Here is a 26497-nt window from a genome sequence, read left to right as displayed (position 1 = left end):
TAGTTTGACACATCTGGTATTTTGGAAATTTCGGTTTTGCGGTTGGTATTACCCCCCCCAAATGTGAAAATCAAGGTGAAAATTCATGTATTGTTGGTTGCCTATCATCTCATGTCATCGTACGAATCACAGAACATAAAATTGACCTGTGATTCTGTGGGTGAAAAAAAAACTGCTAACCTCAAAAAATTGTTTATTTTCAGACTAATAAAAATGTTTCTCTTCAGAAATTCAGCTAGAAGTTTGAATAAACTTGGCCAAATCTCAATATTCAACAATAGAATAGGTATCTTCGATCATATAAACACCAAAAAGTTTACTAACCTCGTAGTTTCTCAGGTGAAAGACAAATTAAACGTTGGGTGGCACCAACTCTTAGGGAATTGAAGAGACGAAAGGATAAACTTGGTGAGGAGAAGCCGTCTCCAAGGTCTTCATTTTTAGAATGGAATTATGAGGCAGAAGTATATGCTTTTGGTAAAAGGTTAGGAGAGAATTTTGATCGGGAACTCTTGAAGAGGGCACTTATCCATAGGTCTTACGCTAATGTGAAAAAAGACGAGGGTAAAGTATTTAAAATGAAGATGACTCGATAGTTTTGAGAACAGTCTTTGTTTTAGGTCAAGAAATTGAACATAACAGTGAACTGATTGAACAGGGAAGTCAAATAATCAATGAGTTTTTGAGAGAGGAATTTAGTAAAATCTATACAGATGATGTAACCAATGCATTAATCAAATATTTAACTTCTGATAGTGTGCTTAGTCATGTTGCTAAACATTTGGGTCTTACAGATTTAATATTCACATCTGTGAGTGTTATCTACATTGTACCTTTTCTATATAATTAATGAAATATTTGTAGGAATTTCCAGTGGAAGAAGCAACACTAGCGGATACTTTCAAAGCCATCATTGCAGCTCTGGAACTCTCAGACAACCTTGAGAGGTCTCAAAAATTCATCAAAGACTTCCTGTTAGTCCAACTGAATGGAAAAACGGTATTCGATATTTGGGAACCAGAGAATCCAGTGGATTACTTGAATAACTTGTTGAAAAAACAAGGAGTTGGAGAGTTTGAAGCCAGACTTTGTAATGAGTCAGCATCAAATACAATTCTTGCCAATTACCAAGTTGGTCTTTACTCGAACGATAAAAAATTATTGGGTATAGGTAGGATTCATCATTTTATAACTTTATTACTTCCTTATAGTATCTTATAACCATTTGATGCTCATTAGAGGATATTTCATATAGGTTTTCTTTTCAGGTTGGGGAGAAAACGTAGATATTGCAAAGAATACAGCAGCATTGGATGCAATCAGGAGATTATGTAACCTTTAATGATGTTATTCAATAAATTTGTAAATATAGTTATACAAGGTTCTCATTTCTTCATATTTCAATGATGAAACTACCGAAATTCCATTCAAAACAATGGCCTAGAAGTTTTGAATTTGTCGAAATGACAATTTTTTAAACAGAAATAAAACGATAATTTCCTTAACCTACTTTATTAACTACTCAATGTACATATACTATACAATATAAACAAGTCTATAAGATATAATTAATTTTAAATAAGACAAAAAATTTCACCTTCACCACGTGATAATTTGGATGAAATGACAAGGATTAAATTTGTGAAATAGCTTTAAAGATATCAAAAAGAGGTAGTTGATGTGTTGCATATAAAATATGAGCTCACCATCGAAATTTCAGGGGCTTAAAATGATTTGTCTTATGACAATTCAAAGAATGGAGTGAATTAAAAGTTTTGAATAAAAAAAATATTGAATTTTGGCATGAGGAAGGAGAATCTAGTTGTGAAAATCCAATAAATTCTCTAATTCAACTAATAATATTATCACTGATGGGATACAAATTGAAACATTCAATATGTATGCTATCACAGGAACTAAGAAGGTAATTAGTACAATTAAATAGCTTATCACAAGAACAGGCAAGCTCAATTACTACGGTTATAACATAAATAGTAATTTCCACAGCCTTAATTTGATTTTAGAAATCAACAATTTGCGTTTCCGTTTGATGTAAGTAAAAATTATCAGAACCATTATAAAATCACAGATAGTTGGAAACAAATACTCTCACATGTGTAAAATGACTCGAATATAAGTTACAGATATGAGAACTCAAATTAAAAGTTGTAGATACAATATCAAACTTTGATGAATTGGATAGATCGAATCTCTATGATGCAATGTTTTTCTTTCAGATCGCCTTCGAAAATTACAAACAAGTCAATAGATAACAATTGTATTTTCAAATTTTCATAATATTTCAAGTAGAAAAATAACTGATCAAATTTTCCGATGAGTTCTCTTGAACGTTTTTTCTGATAATTCTTCCCTGTGGCAGTCTTAGTTGGTCTCTCTTATTTTCAGATTATTATTCTTGTCTATTCTTGAACCTTTCTTCGTAAATTTTCTGTCGGTGTTCAGGCTGAAGGAATTTATCTAGTGTGGCTCCGAAAATATTGGCTCTGTACTTAAATCTTTCGTTATCTCTGGCAAATTGTTCCCACAGTCCTTTTCTAGCTTTTCTGTAAGCGAAAGACCACTTGACCATCAAATGGACTGTGCACAACTCAGGCCCCTCAGCAAAAGTAACCTAAGAAAATATATACTTGTTAAGAAACGTAACATAACAATGCCTTCATAATGATTGGCATTACCATGTTACAAGATACTTACTTTTTTGCCGTTATCCGATTTGTTATCTTCTTCATCTGAACTCTCTTCGGAATCTCGTTCGCCAAATAGTATATAGCTGTCTTCTGACTCCGCAATTGAGACTTGCCTTTCCCTACTTGGAGGCCCAGAATTATAAAAAACTATAGTTTCCCTGTCCCAATCATCATCATCTTCATCTGACGATGAATCATCCTCATCTAGTAGTTTTTCACAAATATCTTCCGTCTCTTCCCCAGCTTCAAATACAATAAAACTGTCATCAGAGTCTGAACTGGTTGAATCTGAACTATACATGTCTTCGTCTGAGTCAGGTACTGCTACTTCGGTATTTGATTCAACTCTCTCCTCGGATAATACTACTGTAGATGTTTCTGTCTCTGGTATAATACTGTCTTCTTTTATACAGTTCAAAGCTGATTCCTCAATCAGCATACTGTCAGAATCTGCCTGTTTTATTTCGACTGGAATCATACCGCAAGAGTTTATTGGACTTCTCTCTTCAATCAGGCCTCCAGAAGTATTCGAATGATTGTAACTGAAAGGAATAGTCTTTTCCGTGGTTATCTGATTGAAAATATTTGGGTTTTGGAAATGTTTATTGGAAAATTGGGTGGGTGACTTGTTACTCAGCATCAGGGAGGGGACAGCAGACTGATGAAACTGCATTTTTGAAGAGACATTCTGGGAAGGCAAGCCAGAGGCAAAGTTTGACCTCACCATGTTGCACGTTAGAAGATTCATTTTTCCTAGTATTTCACTCTGGTGAAACTTCGAATTTTGATATTCGATAAACTCAAACGCACAAATTCAAAGCCCTTTGACAATTTATATCGACAGTGAAACTTCTACAAGGGAATTTTGATCTTCTTTGCAACCACTTATCGAAAAAAATTAGTCCTTGACGATGAATGTTATCTCTGTGATCGGAATCTCTTGGAAAATCTCTCTTTCGCACGATACCGTTCTTGAAAATAACTCTGATATATTCTACAATATCTGCACGTCTAGAAATCGATTGGTTTTCACTTGATAAAGCCATTTTCACAATATACACAACACTTTAATTTACAACTTTATTCGGCCATTTTGATATGAAAATGAATAATCGCTGCAGTCCAATGTTCGAGAGCGATCTAGATCACGTGGCTTCCCCCACTTCCCATTTCCAAGAAAACGCGTAGGCTGGGTGACTTTCCATTCATAAATAGACATGTGACATATGTGATGACGTTTAATTACTATATATAAACCATGGGCGGTACGTTTAATTGGTAAAAAAAGGGAATGATATCAGGCTATATCGGATCGATGATCTGTTATGACATGTACCAGCGCGAATAATTGAAATGACGTGCGAACTATAGAATAAAACATCACAAAGTATTCCAACTTACACCATCCCCTGCTTTAAAACCCATTTAGGACTATTTTTTCGATCTTTTCAAGGGAATACCGAGTAACGAAAGAACAAATAGTTGTTGAAACAATAAAGAGCAACTTACCTGATCGATTTCTCCAACAATTAATCCAACGAAATAATTCATGCACTCCACAACTTAGCTTCTCCACTATTTTACAACATGTTTAGTGTAATTTAAATTCCATTATTGCACAGTAACACACAGAACAAATATCTATCACACAGAAAACATCTTCACCTTTTTGAAGCAAACATAAAGCACTTCTAGACGTGTTCTATGATAGCACATGTTATTATTGAGGTTAGAATTTTGCTTCTTTTTTCATGACATTTGTGATGTTTCTTGCTGGGCATGCGCAAAAACAACCATAGATAAGCCAATATGGAAATTTGTAAACTTACTTAACTTTAGAGATAGAGAGGATTAAAAAGAATAGAAAATATGGCAAGAACATTTTATTCCACTTTAAAATAACTTTGAGTAAATTCATCATTATTTACAACTATAAACAATAAAATACCGGGTTAACAAATTAAATTAAGTAAACATGGACAATTCACCGATTAAACAGACACTATAAAATGGAAGAGAGAGAGAGAGAAAACATTTCAACAAATCGATAACAGTTAGTAAAACACTTCCAAAAATCAACGACTAGAGATATTAAACATTAAGTATAACTATGAATTCTCCATTTTGAACACCGGAATCATTTAAAAATCACCTAAATATCTATTTTACTTTGGAAGATAAATGCACACTTGTTACAGTTGTTTTAGTAGGGTATTTGATTTTGATAATACTGTATCATGTCGTAAGTTCTGGTCCTGAAGTTTAGGAAACTATTACGAATAATCTGCAGCATATATGCAGCAGCCTCCCTGTCTGTAGCACCCGGACTGAACCTACCCCGTAGAAGTTTTATAGTTTGACCACGGAAACATGGAAGTCCTGTATCCAACATCAACGAAACCAAAGTTATAATTGCATCCTGGTAAGGCCTGAAAATATCACAAGATCAAGCTTCGGTCCAGAGGAAATTTAAGAAAAATTTAAAAAAATCAATATACTTTGACACTCTTCAGATGGGAAATTGAATTCTTTTCACAATATTTACCTGACCGCAAGGTAAGCCTGAACGCAAAGTTCAGAGAACCATTTGAAAGGTGCTGCTTCCATTTTACCACCCATAATCATGACCATTTCATCGGTTAATTTTATATCGGGCTCAAAACCAAGATTACCCCCTGGGGAAGACTCGAACATGAATCCGAAATCTGAAAAAAAATGATCCTACACTGACACGTTATTCATTTCTAGAAATCTGCATATTTAATTGATTTTTTTTTGCAAATATCCCACCAAATAATGCCCTTCGTACTTCGAAGTGAAATTTTTTCGTGATTTCTTATGAAAACTATCGGAAAATGGTTCTCCTAGCTCTTGGCCCTAATCGACTCATTTTTAAGGGTAGTTTTTACCAATGAAACCACACATAACCTACCAATGTGAATTAAATGTCCATCTTTATCCAGCATGATGTTACCGTTGTGTCTATCTTTAATCTGCAACAAGAATCCCACCACACTATACGCAGCCATCGATATTATGAAATTCCTCCTCGCATTCTGGAATTCCTTGGTGCTCTCATCACCGTAAGTCTTCAAGAAATACTCGTACATCCCTATATCCGTCTGTCTACCCAGTTGGTCTCTAGATTTCGCATTCGGGACACACTCAATCACTCCACACTTGAAAAAACAAACATATCATAAGTGGCAACAACAAGAAAAGTTTAAAACTTACTCCGGGAGACGTTGCCACCACCCTATAAGGAAACAGGTACAAATCCAACCCTACGCTCTGGAAAATATTCTTGAAGATCCCAATAACCTGAAGCGCCAACATATCCTGCCTCACGTCATCACCCACTTTAAAAATCGCAGATTGCCATGTTTCCATACCCACGCTTTGTTCTTCGGTCCACTGTAACAAATTTTAACAGTTATATTAAACGTAAGAACTTCATTGGTACACGATACCTGATTGAGGGAAATAGCCATGGCCATTTTCTCCATTTCGTTGAGACCGCATTTGGCTATCTTGAACCTGGCCAGGTAGGGTGCCTTGGCTGCACTCTGCATTGGTATACCGCTCTTGTAATCGATGTCCAGCACCATGGCTTCGGGGTTACTGGGCAGGTAGCACCCCGGAGTAACCTACAAAATGATTTGACATGACTGAATTTAACCTAAGCTAACCTAACCTACAAAATGATTTGACAGGACTGAGTAAAATGGTTATTTTCAGATGTTTACTCACTTTTATCCTACTTAGGCACTCGAGACAGGCCCTCCTTCGTTCCGGACCCTTAGGGTAGGGCCTAATCTCCCCAGAGATACTGGTGATCTTCTCGAAAAAGTCGAATTCCCTCTCGTAAAACAGTCTAGAAGCCCCCGAGAAGTTCTGTATGATATTATTGATCAGAATTTCCAGAACGTCGTAAAGCACAGCTGAAACGAGAAATGGATCAACTTAGGCCCACTTTTGATCGAATGAACACTTACGATCCTTCTGTGTCATCTCCTCGTCCAGATACATGTTCGTCTTCATGTTCCATATGAGCTGATGGGCGACTATCTGAGATCTATTCGCTATGTATTTGATGAATTCTGTCACGTACCCCATCTGAAAAAAAATTGTAGAAGGTGATGCAAATTTATCGTGTACATCACTTACAGTATCGTGTCTTAGCGCTTGTACCATCTGTGGAATGTAAAATAGTATGGCGTCTGCCTGGTAAGAACTAAGTACTTTTACTGCATATTGGGCGGTTATTGGATGTGGAGGGGATTGTCTGCTAAAGTACGCTAGAGCCTAAAACGATAAAAGTCTAAAATGATCAGAAAAAGAGGTTCTTCGATTATATTCACTTGAATCGGTGAAATCCTGGACCAGGTCAACATATGGACCAGTTTTATGTTGTCGTTAAGTATGTTCTCTGTCGTGGCTAAATACTGTAAAGCCTCCGGTATGTGGAAAACCGACACAGGATCCAACTGAACTTGATGCTTTATCTCGCTGATAATAGCATCATTCATTCTGAACCTAAAAAAGACGTAAATAACAAAAGGAATTCCCACAGATGCTCGTTAATACCTGGTTGGAAGATAAACAGCCAAAACTGGCGATATATCCCAAGCTAACCTAGTGTAATCCCGCCACTGCTTCTCCGTTATAGTCTTAGCCCTCCAAGAGGCTATATTATCTTCCCCGGGAATCAACCACTCAGTCCTACCTGTCGGGTTGTGCCAAGCGATCAAAAACTCAATCTCCACGGCCTACCACCAAAAAAACAATTAAAAAAAAAAAAACCCAGGACTCCTTCATAACACTCACCAACAGTTCCAATATCAAATTCCTCTTTTTAAGGTAGCATTTAATGAATCCGTCAGCCATGGGAGGTTTCCTTGTGTTGGTGGACTTGGCCGATCTCTTACTCAGGGTGTTGGTGCTGGTCGACAAGGGGACGGTGTTGATCCAACCGGAAGTTATGCTTCCCGTAGCACTGACTGTACCAGGCTTCACCAATTCGTTCAGGGTGGCATTCGGCATGTTTGCAGGGGTGACTCCGAGGTCTAAATCTGCAATTAGGGAAATTCGATAAGGATTAACCGGTTGAGTTAGGTTAAATCACCGACCTCCCACATCGCTGGCTTTCAAGTACTTCTTGTCGGAGTGTAGGGTCTGCCAGAACCTCACTAAAGTCGTTATATCTTCCCTCAATTCGGGGGCACTCTGAGTGGGACAAGTAACGGTTTTGCAGAAATAATCGAGACAGCTGCAGTATATCCGTTCCCTCAGTACGTTCTTGGCTAAACTCTTAGGTAAAATATCACCTTGAAGGAGCGATAACCCACAAGTTAACAACCTGGAACAAGATCAATCAGATGTAACAACACTTGAAGAAATTAACGGTGAAACGCACTTGAATCTCACGCCTATCGCAGCCACATGTCTGGTCTGATTGGGGGGCATAACACCAACCGTCATGGCCAGAGATCGATGGATCAGACCGGCCAACATCTCCACTTTCTCGTAACTGCTGTACTTAACCGTCTCGACCAATTCACAGATAAATTGCACCCATATAGCGTGTGGTTTGATAAATGGTGGATGTGTCGACAAATCGCAACCTAAAATGTCAACATTTATACATCTATATCTTCGATTAGGTCTATTTCGATGTTCAAATTGCTCCGAATCTTCTACCTGCAACTATGTTAGTGTAGTCCAGGGGCCAAACTGGAAAAAAGGGATAGGATGGGGTAAGTAATTCAGGAGAGGTGGGAGATGAGCAAAACCGGTATCGAGATACCTTCGAAGGCAGCCAAGGGACTGGTGCCGCTCAAACCAGGCGAGAAAATTCCCAGCTTCTTGTGAACGGTGAAATTCCAAGCGGCCACCATGTCTTGCAGGAATCTTATCTCCAGTTCGGGCTTGGAGGTTATCAGCCACTGCCAGCACTCTACAGCCGTTCTCATCGCTTCTTCGGTGAACAGCTCCACCTGGAATTCGAAAAAGAATCATAAATGAGGGTGAAGCTTTGGTAGAAGTCGATTTTTCGAGTTTAAAACTGGTATTATGAGGGTGTTCCACAGGGTAGTATTCTAGGACCGTTTTCATTCTCTTCTCGACGATTATTAGGGATTTCTGGAATATTCGCTTCAAGATGTTCATTCTGATCAGATATCGTAGTATTTTTAGTCCATATTCTTGTTTTTTTCAGGAAAGAATGGAGGGTTTCGTAGAAAAAAATTTTGAAATATGAGATATCCTAGGTTAGATTGACCAATCCCTGTAAAGCCAGTACTTGGTACTTATATGAAGGTTTCATCTGATCAAATAAACCTGTGCATAGATTATTTTGCGATAAATATTGAATCCTTACTTGGGACCAAGTAATACAGTGCAAAAGGTTCCTGTTCAGCTCCTTGTTCGATATCAGGAGAGCAGTGGCCTGCCAGAGAGCCTCGTTATGGAGATGATCCTGTTTTTCCTTGCAAGACTTCCATACTTTCTTCAATATAATGTCGTCCAGATCACCGGGATGAGAATTATACACGGTCATCATCCCTTGAACCTAAAAGTTGAATAAAACAATGATCTATCAAATAAATAAGCAAATTTCAGAACCTAACCTAACCTAACCTAATACTTGAATAAAACAATGATCTATCAAATAAATATGCACATTTCAGAACTAACCTAACCTAATTCAACCTAACCTAACCTAATCTAACCTAAATGTTGAATAAAACGACGATCTATCGAATAAATACGAAAATTTCAGAACTCACCTCTCCGGTATACTTAGCCCTCATGGAACTGGTCAGCATCAACTTGGAAGAATCACTTTTAACGCATTTGGGCCTTTTTTCCAGAGTGCTCACGCTCAACGGTGAACTGTACAGATTCAAAGGGCCAAATTGTAAGAGAGATTCCAAAGCCATCGACAGACCAGTGTGGGGCCACACCTCGGACTGTAACACCTGGTTTATATACTCTTGAACGTGGCTTCTGGTCCACTGTGGGGCCCATTTTATAGCCTCTTTGATTATACGTTCTGAATTCGCTGCGAAATCTTTGACAATGCCCTGGAAGCATCTCCGGATGTGAATTCGAACAGTAATTTACCAAAAATATTTACCTCTCTAGCCTCCAAGGTGTCCATAAGCTGAACAGACCAAGGGGTTTGGGGAATCCTCAAGTCCGGAGTGGATAGGTTTGGATCTAATCTCAGAGAATTAGACAACACCTGAAGTATATCCAGCATTGTCCACAAAACCCTAAAAATCGAAGCTGAAGCTTTCGAAACAAATTTTTCGACAGAAACTCACCTTCGACTCCATAAGAGATGGGGAAATTTATCGACCAGACTCGATAGAAACCTATCCGAGACCCTCCTGATCTGTTTATGCGGATGGTTGAAAGCGACGAGGAGAAACTGGGCGTGTTTTTCAAGCTCCAACTCCCTGGCAGCGTTTTTTGGTTTGTTCTTCATCACCTCGATGAATTTCTCGAAAACCCTCTCGCTAACGGACGACACGCAGTTCCACATGCCCGCCTTGTCCTTCTGCAGGGCTGAATCGCTTAGGTAATCGGTGATTATGGTCACCAACGAGGGCTCTTCGGAATGTTGAATCCTACAACGAAATCTTACCGTTATCATATAGATACAAAAGTTTATATTACCTCAAGGTTTCCACCCAGTATACGCTCAAAAGGAAGGTGCATTGGGCGAAGGAGAGCTTGTTGACGTAGGTTGTAACGTCTGCAGGATGTTTCAACAAGTCCAGAATTTGATTACGCAATTCTTGCAGTTCTGTTATGGAAACGCTGTCGTTTCTTACAGCGCTCGTATACTGCAATTCTCGCATCTCCGATCTACTCGAAGTGGGCGATATTAAAGCCGGAGATTTGACAGATATTTCCTTGACACCGTCGTACCATTCAGCTGGCCAAAGACCTAAAAAAATTCATTCTACAAGTGTAAGATACAAAGAAACTGCGTTATACCTGACTCAGACGCTGTGAATCCCATTATAACGCAATACAACCAAAAATCCCTGAACAATTTATGGATTCTCGGCTTGGGATGTTTAATCGGTGGCAGTCTTCTCAACAATACAGCGATGACCGGTATCAGTACACCTAGATTTCCAGCAGAACTGGACGCTTTAAGTGCACCTGAAATAATTAAACCTAGCATCAAGCAAACTGAAAAAAATGGACAAATCTGTATAATAATCAATGAAACAGTACCTGGGGACTTTTCACTAGCCCTCTTTCCTTCCAAACCCAATTGGACGAAGAGTTCAAGTAACCGACCAAGTAGTTCGTTCATTTGTTGTTCACCCTGTATATTCGCCGCAATATTAGCCAACGCGTTAATCACAGGCCTGGATACGTGCCTTAAACGAGAAAAATCTTGAATAAAAGTCACAAAACCTATCGATTGACTCACCTATATTGAGTTTTCTCACTTCCGGCATGTCCATAAGCGGCACTGCTACTCTCCACAGTGATCATCGTGAACATCTTCATGACCACTTCGTAGACGTGGGGCTCGGACTGCGCGATGATCATACACCCCAACTGATCGACTATGAGGGTGTCCAGAGCCGATGGGACCCTGCAGAACCTCTGCTGGAAAAATTGCAGTATGGTGTCCGTTGTTTTTGGGGTTCCCTTCATGGATACAGCCACGTGACCCAACATTATCACGATATTCGTCGATATCAGCGTTGATTCGCTGCGGGAAAATATCAAAGTAGAAAACGTTGGAAAGTTTGGGTCGTTTTTCAATTCACCTGTCGCTTTTCTCAGCTGTGAACAATCTGTTTGACACGCTGGCCACTAAAGCTCTCACGCAGTCTGGATCTAGGGAATGGGCTGCACTCAAGGCGTAGCATAGGTTCTCTATGGCAGCATCCCTTAGTTTTTCGAAGGCTAATTGAGTCTGACTTGGATTTTTCGAGGTCTCCACTTTCAATGTTCCGTTTTGAGCTAGGGAAAGTCAGAATTGGAGAAAATTAATGGTACAGCTAAATTTATTGAATATTTTGTGTTTCCACTAATATTTACCTGTTATTTTGATGTTGTTATCTTTGTTGCTTTTTTCGTTGGCTTGTCTATGAAGTTTCGATAAAATCGGTGAAGGCGTTATCAAGAAATCCCTCAAGCAATATATCGAGGTTGAAGCGATGTTAGGAAATTTTTCGGCTAATTTACCTAGGCCTTCTAGGCAAACCATAAGGAGTGGCATATGCGCAAGCACCAATCGATATCCATGATTCGAATTGATTTTTTCTGTGAGTCTCCCACAAAGACTATCGGCTCCTACAACGAAGGACGGGATCATAAAATGAAACATTTTAAACCCTACAGTTCCAAACGCAAAGTATGTTAGTGAATTGGAATCGATCTTGAACGTATTCTAGATAACAAGAACAATCCAGAACTCTTATGCTTTCAAACCTCACAAACTTGTTAAAATTCGTCAAAAAGATTAAATATTTGTAAAACGACATGAAGAATATATGAAATGATTCAGGTAATTTTCGCATATTCTTCAAGAACAATCCAAATTTTAAAATGCAAACAGGTACAAACAGATGGAAACAAAAAACTAACTAAAGATGAACAGGGCTAAAAAACACAAATTTTCACCTAAAATGGATACTAAAAATCGAACCAAAGTAGAAAAGTTGTATTCAATATCGACTGAAAAAAGAAAAAGGGACAATTAATGTACAATTTTGTGTAAACTGTATTAGATTTGGAAATGATGTCGATGTTTTAGATTTCAATAATTTCAGGAATTATCCGATTTTGCAAATTTTCAAATAAAATTGTGTGTGTCATTGGCGAGTTAAGCACATGTATCAATGGAAGAAACACTGACCTGTCTCATCTCCTATGGCCCAAACAAGAAGATCCACACATGCAGCATTAGCCATCACGTTAACCTTAAATTTATTAACCAGCGCATAATTACTCTCCTTATCCTCCCTTTCGCTGGCATCATGATTCCTACTCTGCAACTCCGTCTGTCCATTCAAGTACAACCCTTGAAAAAATACCCAATATAAAATTGCATTTCACTCAATCAAATCGTCAATCACCTTTAACAAACTCTTGAACGTCTTTCGTGAAGGCAACCGGTAGTTCTTTTTGGGGCTGCAACAACTCCCTCATCAAAGTAACCATCACCAAGTTTATGGTTTCGGAAAAGGTTTTATAAGGAAATATTTTGATTTTACCAGTTGAGTATACTTCTAAACTCTGTTCGTCTAGAAATTTAAGCGTGTCTTTGGTCAGCAACTGCTTACTGAGACTCAGGATCGTTTGTAATTTGTTCAGAGGGAATGTCAATCTTTCCTTCCTATCTGTCGGATCTGTTATTCTGAGATACGGGAACTGATTGAAGGAAGAACCGAATTTGGCAAAGAAATAAGTGGTTATATCGTAATTCCCAAGATTCTGTGCGATAAGAGAACCACGTTTCAAGGAATTCGAATTATAAGCAATGTCGGTAGTGTCATAACCCTGAAAAAGTTACACATCAATTTAACATCGACTGATAATGAAATTTATCCCTTACATCGACAGAATTTGACAGATTGCCACTCAAACTTCTGGGAATTATCGATCGAAAGTTGCTAAAACTACCTTTGCTACCATTATTAACAGAGTTAACGTTAACAGGATTGTCAATATCCTCAGGAAACAGCTGACATATTAACGGTGGTTCCAAAGTGCAAAATCTGCCCAAAGCCCTAGCGAGTCCAATTAGAACCGGGAGAGTAGTTTTGCACAGGAAAAGTTTTGTTGATGAGCTGAGTGTTTCGGATTCTTGATACTTTTTAATACTTTGAGTTATCGAAACTAGACATTTCACTTGTAGGTCGATAATTTCTTCACAATCTTCTTCACTTCGTACCGCTATGTCACTGAGTAAGGTGTGAAGGCAGAAACTGAATTTTTCAGCTACAGGGATTCCTAGAAACTCAATTCATTCAGCTGGAGGGAGTATTTGAGGAAAGGGATACTCACTATCGGTGTTATTTATTTTATTTTCATCACTCCAGTTAGCTTTTTCGAGAACTTTGGCTACCTTCAATAAATAAGGTAATATTCGATTTTTATGCTGTAAACCTGACTCTAAAAGAAAAATTCCTAAGGCTATAACCGCATCCTGATGTCTAGTACTTATTGTGATTCCACCGTTTGAGTTCAACACTGGACATAACGAAAACAAGGGTTGAACCTGTAGAGAATGGGTAATAATGTAATATTCATTTTAGAAACAGTGAAGAATTTGAAATCTTCGCAAGGTTTTTTAATTTTCCGACAATGTCTCGTGAAGTTTTATTGGAAATTCATTTTTTCCTATGAACCTTGGAATTTGGAACTGGATTTCCGGCCTTTTAAAAACTTACTTTTTCCCACGAAACATTTTTTATTGCAGAAAGGCATTGCGCTAATTGATGCACTGCCCTGTGGAAAAATAATTTGTCGTTCGTTGGCATTTTCTCTAATTAAATTTTAAATCCAATCCATATTTACAAACGTGAAGTAATCTCACATAACACCTCAGCTGTCATCTTGACAACTCAACTCAGCTGATCCAAATGCCAAATACATTTTTTGACAAGAACTTTTTCGTGTTCCGGACAGAGATATCTCTGGTTCCGGAACGAATCATGATGGAAATGGTTTCACATATATTTGTTATTTTATCTAGAAGAATAAAGGTCATCTTCGCATATACTTGGAACTCCATTTTTTATAATGGTTATTTTCATAATCTCGATAAATCTGAATTTACCATACGAGAAACGAAAGAATATTACTTTTTGGATGCCACCTGTACAATAACAAAATCTATGATTTTTTTCATAACTCTGTAGTCTCAATGTCATTTCAAATTTGAATTTTGGCGGTTTTCAATGAAAAAAAATATTTTACGTTTTTACCTACATTTCATGCATATCTTGTTATCTTTAGTGGATTGAAATTTTATTAGAGCAACCGTATCAAGTTTCAGATGGAAAAACTGAAATTCTCATTTAAAATTTGAAACTTTATCAGAGATTTTTCTACTTAAACGATTTCATTTCTGATAAAAATGTTGCAATTTAACAGTTATTGCAAACTATATGTTATACTATTGACGCATTAAATATTGATTCGGTCGAAAGCAACATATAATAACTTTTCAATACTCCGATCTGTACATTAAATATTATGAGTATGTAATTTAAATTGTATGTACGTACTAGAGTGCATATTGACAGACTTGTTTTTTTTTTCGACAATCTGCGAGGTCAATGGGAATAAATATTTGACCATTTTTACCTTTTGCACATACACTTCTTGGAAAGATTTGTTTCAATTCGTAATTGCATCGTCAATATTATACAGTAAGTTATTTACTTTTACCTCAGAGTTGAATTTCTTTTCGAAAATTTGTCAAAAGGTATGGAGGGTGTTTATTAACTGATTAAATTATTGGAAAAAGTTTCAAAAAATGTGGAACGCTTCACGATTTTGCGTGTCATCCTTGCGCAGGGGCCATGCTAATCTTCTCTGTATCGTTCCAATTTTAGTATATGTACCGCCGAAGCGAGTACAGATGTCGTTGTATACTCACCCTTATTTAACTGTTTGAACTGCTTGTATGAATGAGTATTATGTAGTGCCTATTGAGGGCAATTTCATATGTTTTTTTCTGTAAAAAACGATAATACTAATAGATATAGATGTAAAAATCGGTACTCATCAAAATTATTTGAATAAAAGACAGAAAAGTTGCCATTTCAATATATTTTTCGATATTGAAAAAAATTGCGCTTTGCCATGTATGATTGGTTGCCTGTATGCAGCTCCTCAGTGACACCTATGAGATGATTGTCTGTACCAAAACCGAAGATGTACATTATTTAGGGGAAGTTATTGACACGAGTTGACTCATTAACAGCTTAATTAATTATTGTCGTCAAGATTTCATTGAAGAAAACTCACTGGTAGAATATAAGCGACTATCTTGATCAACCTAAAAGGAATATAACTATTCCCTTCTACTTTAGATCCATGAATCGATCATAAAACACGTATGTACGTGTGATAAGTTAGACACGAATTAATTCATAATTCAATACACACGTTCGATTGTATTTAAATGATTTCTAGTGATTTTCTCGGCAATTCCTGGTGATTTCATCTGCCCATTCGAGTGGACAGTTTTCTCATCAGAAAATCCAGTCTGAATATTTCGCATAACATCGAGAATAAATGATTATCCAGGGCCCCTAAAAATATTTTGAATATTTTAAGATTATTTCCCCAAAATCCAATTAAAAACCCCAAAAAAAAAACACTTCACATCTTGCTCATTCGTATATTTCTGAATCCTTCATCACAGCAATTACTTTTCCTCTCTAACTATACTCTTATAAAAAAAAACCTTGATTTTCTACCAAATTTCAATATGTTCGTTTGATTTAATTTCGAAATCTGAAAATCAACAGACAAAATTATGCTATGTACTGCATTCAAGGTACAATATTTTGGAAATATGTGGACAAGATTGGAATTTTTCTCCTCAAGTTACTGATGAAAGTTTCCCTTGACAGTATAATCTCTGTTGAAGTAAGTAAGACCATTCCCAGAAATTTCCTGTAAGCCCTAATAGGATATAAAGAAGAAATTAATTATCATCATGGAGCCTACCTATATGGAACATTCTAATATTCAATGACATGATTAAAGAGATATTTGGAAGAATTGCCATGGAAAATTTCAACGGAAATTTTTTATCGGGAGAGCAGTAAACTAACTTCGAAATTTTTGATTTTGAATCGAAGTACTTAATAGGACATATCAACTTACATAATTTTATAATTTATAGCTTATTAGGTTACCTATACCTGTTATCAATAATAACATAATAACATGTTCCTCTGCTTGAACAAATTATTGAGCATGATTTAGGGTATTTATTTTTTTTTAAATAATTTGTCAATATATAAACAGACGGATAATAGTGATAATAACTATCACATGATATCGATGCGTGAAAAATAAAAAAAATCGATGAATGCACTGATAATTAATACATGATGACAGATAAAATCAAGCGAATCAACAAAAGGGAATAAAAAACCACATAAATCATTTGATCATTACATAAAAAAATATTTGAATGGATTAATGACTCATTCATTGAATAAACAATTCAGATTTACCTACAAGGAACAGGTGGAAAAAATAACTGGGCGTCAAAATTGTGATACCAAAAAAAGCCCCAACTATATGTATAAAGAAAATTATTCTAGTTTTTATTACTTCCTATTCATCTGATAAATCATAACATAAACGTGATATATTCAACCTCTACTGATTTATAGAATTAATTTACATAAGTTATCTCGAATCTTTTGGCGTGTTATGGTCATTATTTGTGGGATTAAAATGGGTCCTTTCTACAGTTTGTCGATGATGATCTTTCTAGGAAACTGTTTAAAATTTTTCATGTGGGAATTCACTGATTCCGAGTTCAGTTTTCAAGGTTTATTTTGTTTTGGGTTTTCGTAATATCTGATGATGATTCTGCAAGCAGTTGAACTTCTCTTGCTTGTTTTTTTTTTCAATCGACGACTGAACTGAAAATGATATTTGTCTTTGAAATTTTCAACTTTGAGGGGGAAACATTTTTGACAAAATGCAGTCAATGCATTAAATATTCTTCGAAATCTGTAGAGATAGCTTCTTTTCATTGAAAAAATAATCAAGAAATTTTACAAGTTGAGTATGGTCTGATTGAACAAAAAATTTGTACCAAACTACAAGGCTGATAAACGTTTTGATTTATGTAATGCTTGTATTTTACCATTTGAATTGATGGGGACCAATTTTAGGAAAACATCCTACGAAATGAGTTTGGAAAAAACGAAATTTTTCTAGGAAAAAGAACACCTGACAAGTCTTCTGGGGCTTTCCCCAAAGAGCTCCAGATATTAAATCCAGTTACTCATTTACTTTATTCGTTCCTCGAATGAGACAGTCAAGGTTTCGCTCCTATATTTCGGTAATCTTCAGAAAATCCAGCGGCTAAATGGAAATTTTGAAAATTCTCAGAGGACTGTCGTATCTTCTTTCTCCCAAACTGCGGACACCAGGAATGCGTGGAAAAGAATCATACGAGTTGAACTTTCCGCGCAGGTAGACCTGGCCTAAGAATCCATAAAGAAATGAACGCACACTGGTATCATTTATTACTTAAGCCATCGATTTTCTCGATGGAGGTACCAAGAGATCGATTTTGACTAGTTATTTATTGTTTTTTTACGTGTTTTGTTTACCGACAGGTGTTTATTGTTTCATTTTGTGGATTTTGACTTGAGGAATTGAGAATTTAGTGCCTTTTGTGAGTTTCTATTTTTCCAATTTTTTTATTTTGTTGTCACCGGTTTTTTTGTTGAATATTTTTTCCACTTATATTTTTTTTAACGAATAATCTTATTCAACGAAGAAATTCACATAATTTATTTTTCCATCGGGTTTTGGAATTGAGAAAAAACGCTGTTGAACCACTAAAAAATGTGAAATTTTCACCCAAAAAAGTTTAATATTGACACACTGACAACCAGAGTATTTTCCCTGGATAAAAACAACTGTAAGCCCAAGATAATTAATTGAAATACAGAGAAAAACCAAAAATAAGCTTAAGGAATTTTCATTCAAAAATAAAACTCAATATAAATAATTTAAACCATTTATTATCCGACAATTTGAAATTTTATGAAATGTTTCGTTCTTTTTAGCTTCGGAATTTAGGCGAAAATAAAAAATTACGCCATTTTCGATTAGAAAATTGGAGAAAAAAAGTCAAATTAAAGGGATATCCAAAATTTCTCAAATCTAAATGATTTCATAGTGTTGGAGTCAAAAACTGAACTGTGAACTATTAGAATAACTTTGAACATTTTGATGCTATTCAAATTCATCCAAGATATAAGCCAATTTCCGAATATCCCAATTTTGGGGGTTGAAAAATTTTTTTGCAAATTTTGAAAAGCAATCATCGTTTGGTAAAACCTATACTTTTCATCGAGCATATATGCGGAAGTAATGTTTTGAAAACAACGGTTGAAATAAGTTCGTTTTCGATAATCTAAATGTGATAATCGATATGCATCATATTAATGGTTTTATCATTAGAATGATGGCAGATAATTCAACATTAAACTAATGTACGAGTAAGAACATTGACTTTCTTGAGAATGCCTGTCTTATACACCAAAATTTTGTGAATATTTCAACCAGCATTCGGATTTGTTTTAATACCACTGTATGAAATAATTTGATATACATAAATATTGAGCTTCGAATGAATTTAAACGAGTATAATGATTAAAAAAAAAAGTTTCAAATACAACTATATTTATAAGATGAAATATCAAGTTTGTTGCGATGGGAAGCATAAGGGTTGGAATTTAAAAACTGTTTAGTTAAGATCATAAAGATTGAATTGAATCTTGTCGAGAGAAAGGTTTTTATGATACGATGCAGAAAACCTTGGATTACCATTTATTTTTTAGTAACCCTTCAAAATTTTCGTTTTATTTTTTTATGAATGTTTGACTTCCCTTATTTCATACCCCTATCCATTTGTCAGACACCCTGAGCTGTCTTGAATTCCTCAGACTGGTTTGGTCCAATATCTTTCAGAGAAAAACTCAAGGATAGTCCTTATTCTTATCAGATTTCCCAGAAAAATTGTGCAGGCCTTGAAACGTATAAGATTTCGTTTTCTTCTTGATTTTAATTACGATATGAGCGATTAATATGCGATACATAAAGCATTGGAGTTGAATTTGGTGAAACTTCTGTCCCTGATTACAAACACTTCCTCGGTGGACAACCAAAAATGGTTGCTAAAACCCATCGTATTCAGTCTGTCTCATTCATCATTTCATTTAATTTAAGATTGGTTTAGTGTTTAGTGTTTCATCACTTTGCATTGAGATTTTGGGAGTAATCAAGGTATTCTTGCAGTTTCCTGTGTGTTTCCCCCATTTCAGCAAATATTGTTTCATCATACATCAAAAATGATTCAATTAGAATTGGAGGATCTGAAACGATAGGTGCATATTTGAATTTGTCGACCTAGAATTAATTAGTCGATTTGTTTCATAATTTCGTTTCAAAATTGGCATTTTGTAGACCAGTTCTGGTTTGACTAATTTTCTTCAATTTTATACAATTTACTGATATAAAAACAAGAAAATTTTCACACAGAGGACCTCTCTTTCCTAAATCATCGATTCAAAATGAAAACAACTTCTAAAGTATTAAATTATCAAGAATTAATTATATTCATATTTAATGTTTCAGCAAAGAAAGAATGGTTGATGAATATATTTCAGAAAAACCGGAGAAATATCATTCCTCAAATTTCTCCTAACGGTTATCGTAAATCAAAGTTGAGTAAATCTGGTTTTTCTAGAGGTGAATGAATTTTTTCGCACATTCCTAAAACAGCCACCACATTGTCGGAATGTGTTTGATAGTTTGGGATCTTCTGGACGCCTTTTTTTTTTTGTCAACGAAAGTTGAGAACTTCAAGGCCTACTGCAGTTCTTTCACCTCTCAATTCTTTTTCACAAGGGGACATTCAAAATCGCGTAAATACACCGGTATTAATGGGAAAATCAAGTTTTCGAATAGATCTGGTGGTACTGACGAAGAATTCGTTAATTGTTTGAGAATAATCCATACGCAGTCATTTCATTTGAGAATTCAGAAGAAAAATTCGAGTCAATTCATTATTTTTGGTGGAATCGCAAAAGACTGATATTTTGTTGCGTATTGAAGCATGCAGATATAAAAGAATCATTGTGATTTATCACCTTAGAACTTATGAATATCTCAACCTGCCTTCACATAAATGATAGCTATTTGAGAATTTCGAGATATAAAATTTAATCATCAGGGAGCTTCCGCCAAAAATAATGGTGAAATTGACTTTGGAATAATTCATTTGTTATGGCGAAATTTGCTTATATGGTCTTGATTTTGAATAATTTTCATATTGTGGCGTATTTAAAATCATCTTTAATTCTACGATAGGTTTGAGTTGTTTACCCTGAAAGGAAAATCAATGAATGCAGAAAAGAAAAAATCAACATTAGATATTCATCGTTAATTTTATTTTTATTAGATTATTATCTAATTTTATTTGTTCTTTATTTGTGGATGGAATCAAAATTACCTGAACTGCATTGAACTCAAAGCAATAATTTCATTTATTCAGAAGTTCGTGCAGTTTAAATCTCCACTAATTATTAGAAAGGACTGAATGCCAATGTTGAAAGTTTGGTCTTTTTCCCTGTCTTATGTGGAGGATCAAGGTCAGAAAGGTTGAACCACTATATACGTGCAATGTTTCAGCAACTCCCTGTATTTTTCCTATGGTCTTCCAAGAAATGAAACCACTTCTTCAGATGGCAATAAACTCATACCTGTTAATAGCCAGGACAGATAATGATCTCAAAAATTATAATAAATAGTTAGAGTTAGTAAAATTCATTGAATATTATGCGAAATGAATATTCTTTTATCTTGGAGTAAAAAAAATATTTTCTCGAGTGTGAAAATTCAAGGTGAGATCTACTGATGTTGATAATTATCTGTTGATTCTCCTAATATTAATTTCATGAAAAACTGGAAAGAAATTGTACGTTTCATTAAAAATGTCTCACTTCTTGAAAAAATTCTGTTTGTTTCGAGAATTGTGAGTTACATATCAATTCAGGATGTAATGATCTCAACCTACATGCAATAAAAACAACATAATTTTTCTCGTATTCGAAATGTCGTGTACATTGAGGCAATCACCTTTATTATCTTTCGAAAAATTCAAATTTGTCGTCCGAATTCATGCATTCAGGGTCAGCTTTCAAGATCTGAATACCTACTCAATCGTTTCCTACGTTGAGTTCTTAAAAATTGTGTTTTACGTTTTACATCCCATATAATAATAACTTTTATTATTCGTTCAAAGCCCTTTTTGAGACACTCGGTACATTGAATAATGCCAAAACCCCTAGTTGAAGTAGTAAATTTCTGTTGTCATAAATAGGTAGCTCACTCAGGTAGTTGTGAAGTGTAGACAGCATTCGGAATTTTAATGATTGGGAAGGAGTTTATTCCATACCCCAAACATACAGGTTTTGGACTAAGCTCATCATTATTTCGTGTAGCATTCGCCCTCAATGAAAATTCCAATCCCTGACTATCTCACGAATGCAAGAAGAATGAAAAAAAACTGGAGGGCTCCCAATTTTTTTCTTAACTCTCTTCGGTATCGAATAAATGAACACAAATGGGACAGTATCGAAATTAAATGCTGACCACGCACCCATCGCTTGCGATGATACCGTTACAAAATCGTTCATGTTGAAAAATATTTCTCAATAAACACTTACGAATGTTTATTTATCAGTTGACGTGACTCTAACGAATTATTCTTCAAAACTAAGAAAAAAAACGTTGGCTCTACGCCTTGCTTGTCCCTCTGCGGAGGTTGCTATAAGTTTTACCAGTTTTTTCGCTGCTATGAGTGTTGAAGTGCCTTTTCCTTCGATAGATTCTCTAAGGTTCTCCAAGGAAACTACCTCTTAGAAACTCAAAACTCAGGTAAATTCTTTCTCAATGGAAATATGACTTTTATTCCCTCCTCAATTTTTGACCCTCAAAATGAGTCGATCGGACTGAAAAGCTGGGAGGGCCATAATTGGATAAGACTTGGTTTTTGTACAAAAATTCATCTAGGTAGATAAAACAGATGACTAATGAATGCATCGAAAAAAACTGAGAATCCTCACTAATTTTGACACGTGTAGATATAATGAGGGAATTTTCTTGGGAACTAGGTGAAATTTGGTACAAAAAAATGTAGAGAATAATTAACACATGTTAAATACATTAAAAATGAGGAACACCGAATATTAACCATCATTATGAATGAAAATTAGGACTAGTTTGCTAATTATGGCAGCATCATCAGGAAATTTCAATCAATTGGCCAAATATACAGTAGCCAACCGAATTGCCAAGAATTTTTTCACCAGAAACTTTGTGAATTTCAACATCGATTTAAAGGGTATTCAAGCATCTGACAGAAATTGTTTGAGAACCGCTGATTGAGGAAATACGCAAAGCTCACGCATGAAATGACTGGTTCCTTCGCTCTTTTAAATTAAGATTTTCGTATTTGCATTAATTGGATTTCGATAATTGGCGTATATAAAATATATATTATTAGGAGAGGTAGGATCAGGTTGATTCTTGAACTTTATTTGATCACTTGGTGTGTACAAAGATTCAATTAGTATTGGTCACTGTTGTCCACTTCGTGCAAGGTCAAGGAAAGTTTTTGTTTGACATCATCCTGCTCCTACCACCTTGAATTGTTATTATTTGTCCAACGATTTTGCAATTTCGAAGGTCGAAAGCAGCTATATGCTCTCCTTGCATTTCCGAAAAATTTGACCAACTATTCCTAAGGGAAACAGGGGTTCTTGAAAATGTATTTTTTTTCATTTCAGTCAAGCCATTTCGTACTGGAGTTTCGAAATGGTGAACTCACAGATTTTAAACTTTTACGAAAACGCCAACGTCTTCATCACTGGGGGAACTGGCTTCCTTGGGAAGATACTGATAGAAAAATTACTTAGGAGTACATCAGTGTCTACTTTATACCTCTTGGTGAGGCCAAAAAAAGGCAAGGATGTAGAAACGAGAATAAAGAATATATTTGAAGATGTGGTAAGTTGAAGATGTGGTACATCAAAGACACGTGTTTCTCCAATTTTATCTTGCAGATTTTCCAAAGGCTGCACGAGGAATGCCCCAAGTTCATACATAGGATCGTGGGGGTGAGTGGAGATGTTTCTCTGCCCGATTTGGGGATATCCAAGACGGACAGACAGATGCTGACAGAAAAAATTGACATAATATTCCACGTAGCAGCCACGATGAGATTTGATGAGAATTTGAAACACGCCTACTGCGTGAACGTTAAAGGTGCTCAAGAAATCTTGAAACTTGGGAAGGACATGAAGAATCTTAAGGTGAGGGAAAACGCTCAAACTTTATTTCACCTCATAATACAAAGTGAATACAAAGTTTGTTGACTTACAATGTATTTGCGCTACCTCAATTCATGATTTGTAAGTGGTACTTCAGACTTTTTTTGCCGAAATATATTATAATTACCAATATTACGATAATTATATATTTTTTTCGACGAATCAATCTAGAAATGCCAATTTTCTTTTCCGCAATATTAGACTAGTCGATTGGATGATAATGATCGCGTCCTTCCACCAAAAAAACGTTTTTCCATTAAATTAGTCGAATTAAACGAAATTTTCGAATATAGTTCTGTAATTACCAACGCAGCTTCATGAGTGAAAACCAACATAATTTATTAGAAATTCCTTCGTAATGCAAATAGCTCAATCATTCACATCCAGTTTTCGATCACAATGTGATCTCTAAAAGGGAAAAAAACAAATTTCTATTGTTCCTATTGAAAAAGAGTCATGTCACCTCATTTTCGTACAATTGTATAACTGTTTTTGGGGGGTTGCATTAGAATTACGATGGTGTTCCGTAAGAATGATGTAACCAAGGCCAATTCCCAACTAGCTCATTGTCAGACGTGTAAAATCTATGCAAATAAATATACGATCAGGAATGATAATTGAAATGCAGATCAATCGTTTATTGTATACTTTTGCCGCCTTCAAGAATAAGATATGCATCTTGTCCATCATTATTTCGAAGACTCTGGAAATAATACTGTTAATTTTTCAATTCTTCGCAGAGTTCAATGCATGTTTCCACAGCCTTCTCGAATTGTCACCTCGAAGAGATCGAGGAAAGGTTTTACGACCAGCCTATACATTACGAGGAAATTGGACATGTGTTGGAGAAAATGACTGAATCAGAAGCGGACAAACACACTAAAAGGTGAGTTTCAGTTATATTCCCAACGAGCATTCATAATTTTGAATTTGTTCTCTTCGTATATCTGAAAAATAACTTTCTTTCAGTATAATAGGACCATGGCCAAACACCTACACCTACACGAAAGCCCTAGCTGAAACAATGATCAGAGATTCAAGTGGAAATCTACCAATAGGAATTTTCAGACCCTCCATAGGTATTTAATCTTTTCTACACTTATCTTCCTGTAGAAAATCATTTTAAAAGTTTGTCCATCTTGACTTTCAAGTAAATCCCCACACCAACTTGAAATAATAAACGTTTCGAACTCGTTAGGGACTCTTCAGACACGCACAACCTGATACCCCCCCATTTCTAATGTTTTGGAAAGGTTTTCCAGTTGTATAAGGTGATATTTTCTCTGAACACAACGATACTTTTCAGTTATTTCCACCCATAAGGAACCCATCGAAGGGTGGATCGATAACCTTTACGGACCTACTGGTGTATGTGCAGGGGTGGCTCTAGGATTACTGAGGGTCCTGCTGTGCGATCCACATAAAAAAGCCGATTTAGTACCTGTAGATATGTGTGTGGCTGCTCTGATAGCAGCGGCTTGGGACACAGCCCAAAAGAACAAGACCAGAAGGTAATAGGTCCAGGAAAATCCAGGGTAGGGTTTTATTTTTTTCGATTTTCAGTAGCCCTGAAGATATACCTATTTATAACTATGTGTCTATGGATAACAACATGACTTGGGAAGAGTATTGCAAGATAAACACGATGTATGGGTTCAAGTACCCCTTGAGCAAGTGCGTCTGGGTGCACTCCCTTAATTTCACCAGGAACGTGTACATGTATATGTTTTTGAAACTGATCTACCACCTGCTTCCTGCCCTTTTGCTAGACGGGGTCAGTACGATATGCTTCAAGAATCTGGGGTGAGTTTTCTCTCAGAAAATATTTGGTTGGCCTCCTTGTTTCCCTGACCTCAATTGTATCGGTATTTACCAAACAACTGCTTTTTTACAGGATGCTGAATATGTATAGAAAAATTCACAAATTCTCGAACGTTTTATCATTTTTCTCGACTAGAGAATGGAAATTTTCCAACGATAACGTGATCAAATTGTGGAATAAACTAGACGACACTGAAAGGAAATTGTTCTTTTTTGACATGAAATCTTTGGACCTCTGGGCGTATTACAAGACCTATTTTTACGGTATAAGGAGATATATCATGAAGGATTCGGTAGATTCGTTAGAGGCAGCTAAAAGAAAGCAGAGAATGTGAGTTCTTTCCTTTGAAGCCTTTTCAGCTGTATTTATTATGTTTTTCTCATTTTCAGTTTTGCCATCCTGCACAAAATTTTGCTGGTTTCACTCTATTTCACGGCGTCCGTCCTGGTTTGGAATTTGTTTCAGAGGTTCACAGTTGGTGAACAGAAACCCTGTGTAGATATTTCAAACTCAATAGCTTTATGAATTTCCACGGAAATTTTTTTTTAATAATTGTTAACATATTTATACGTCGCGTTAGGGATATTTGTTTCAGTTGTAGATTGTCAGGTCTTGGAGTTACCAAATGAAGCATCATTGTACATGTTTAGATTGTAAGTGAAAAATATATTTGTTTATTTAACATTGAAATTTTATTACCCAACTTTCCTCTATTACAGGAGATAATGAAATTTCCTTGGGGTTATAATATAAAATGATTCTCAACGACCAGCAGAGAATCGTTAATATTTGATTCTTTAATATTCTGAAATCTTGAA

General features: G+C 35.9%; 4 protein-coding genes and 1 non-coding gene across 7 annotated transcripts; 2 read left to right on the top strand and 3 right to left on the bottom strand.

Annotated features, from left to right (window-relative positions):
• Positions 1-126: 126 nt before the first annotated feature.
• On the top strand, positions 127-1384 carry LOC123320006 (39S ribosomal protein L44, mitochondrial). The gene is made up of 5 exons (XM_044907138.1): positions 127-286; positions 340-564; positions 621-811; positions 865-1171; positions 1269-1384. Exons 1-5 carry the CDS (start codon positions 214-216, stop codon positions 1340-1342), a joined length of 870 nt encoding a protein of 289 aa, XP_044763073.1. The 5' UTR covers positions 127-213; the 3' UTR covers positions 1343-1384.
• A 112-nt stretch (positions 1385-1496) lies between these two features.
• LOC123320007 lies at positions 1497-3848 on the bottom strand. The gene is made up of 2 exons (XM_044907139.1): positions 2716-3848; positions 1497-2632 (listed from the first exon to the last, which is right to left on the bottom strand). The coding sequence occupies exons 1-2, from the start codon at positions 3454-3456 to the stop codon at positions 2411-2413; spliced, it is 963 nt and encodes a 320-aa protein (XP_044763074.1). The 5' UTR covers positions 3457-3848; the 3' UTR covers positions 1497-2410.
• A 728-nt stretch (positions 3849-4576) lies between these two features.
• On the bottom strand, positions 4577-14318 carry LOC123319861 (phosphatidylinositol 4-kinase alpha). Its single transcript, XM_044906867.1, is given in 27 exon segments — positions 4577-5137; positions 5254-5413; positions 5641-5887; positions 5943-6122; positions 6179-6355; positions 6459-6649; positions 6704-6824; positions 6876-7013; positions 7070-7244; positions 7296-7477; positions 7536-8067; positions 8125-8332; positions 8515-8704; positions 9088-9279; positions 9497-9793; positions 9847-9985; positions 10037-10342; positions 10392-10665; positions 10716-10886; positions 10962-11110; positions 11164-11451; positions 11510-12038; positions 12604-12768; positions 12824-13247; positions 13303-13700; positions 13755-13968; positions 14141-14318. Coding segments are annotated over 27 exon segments (6363 nt in total). The 5' UTR covers positions 14231-14318; the 3' UTR covers positions 4577-4911.
• Positions 14319-15227: 909 nt separating this feature from the next.
• On the bottom strand, positions 15228-15334 carry LOC123321173. The gene has a single exon (XR_006538830.1). It is a non-coding gene; the product is annotated as a U6 spliceosomal RNA (small nuclear RNA).
• A 2602-nt stretch (positions 15335-17936) lies between these two features.
• Positions 17937-26361, top strand: LOC123320625 (fatty acyl-CoA reductase wat-like). 3 transcript variants are annotated; one of them, XM_044907991.1, is made up of 9 exons: positions 17937-18129; positions 23315-23534; positions 23591-23839; positions 24598-24743; positions 24827-24936; positions 25164-25368; positions 25424-25660; positions 25752-26009; positions 26069-26361. In XM_044907991.1, the coding sequence occupies exons 2-9, from the start codon at positions 23343-23345 to the stop codon at positions 26202-26204; spliced, it is 1533 nt and encodes a 510-aa protein (XP_044763926.1). In that variant the 5' UTR covers positions 17937-18129; positions 23315-23342; the 3' UTR covers positions 26205-26361. The 3 variants fall into 3 exon arrangements, with proteins under 3 accessions (XP_044763926.1, XP_044763924.1, XP_044763925.1); XM_044907989.1 differs by having other exon boundaries at positions 17938-18129; positions 25421-25660; XM_044907990.1 differs by lacking the exon at positions 17937-18129 and adding an exon at positions 22257-22403 and having other exon boundaries at positions 25421-25660.
• Positions 26362-26497: the final 136 nt, after the last annotated feature.

The sequence above is a fragment of the Coccinella septempunctata genome, chromosome 9 (genome assembly GCF_907165205.1).
Source record: "Coccinella septempunctata chromosome 9, icCocSept1.1, whole genome shotgun sequence".
NCBI classification, from domain to species: domain Eukaryota; kingdom Metazoa; phylum Arthropoda; class Insecta; order Coleoptera; family Coccinellidae; genus Coccinella; species Coccinella septempunctata.
Note: the sequence above shows the minus strand (reverse complement) of the source record. Positions and strands in the feature narration are given on the sequence as shown.

Excerpts from the sequence above, each read along its gene's own strand:
- LOC123320006 (XM_044907138.1), top strand. The coding sequence starts at position 214 with ATGTTTCTCTTCAGAAATTCAGCTAGAAGTTTGAATAAACTTGGCCAA. Across the intron at positions 287-339 it reads AATATTCAACAATAGAATAG|GTGAAAGACAAATTAAACGT; the intron begins GTATCTTCGATC and ends GTAGTTTCTCAG. Across the intron at positions 1,172-1,268 it reads TAAAAAATTATTGGGTATAG|GTTGGGGAGAAAACGTAGAT; the intron begins GTAGGATTCATC and ends TTTTCTTTTCAG.
- LOC123320625 (XM_044907989.1), top strand. The coding sequence starts at position 23,343 with ATGGTGAACTCACAGATTTTAAACTTTTACGAAAACGCCAACGTCTTC. Across the intron at positions 23,535-23,590 it reads AGAATATATTTGAAGATGTG|ATTTTCCAAAGGCTGCACGA; the intron begins GTAAGTTGAAGA and ends TTTATCTTGCAG. Across the intron at positions 25,369-25,420 it reads CAAAAGAACAAGACCAGAAG|TAGCCCTGAAGATATACCTA; the intron begins GTAATAGGTCCA and ends TTCGATTTTCAG.
- LOC123320007 (XM_044907139.1), bottom strand. The coding sequence starts at position 3,456 with ATGAATCTTCTAACGTGCAACATGGTGAGGTCAAACTTTGCCTCTGGC. Across the intron at positions 2,633-2,715 it reads AATCGGATAACGGCAAAAAA|GTTACTTTTGCTGAGGGGCC; the intron begins GTAAGTATCTTG and ends ATATTTTCTTAG.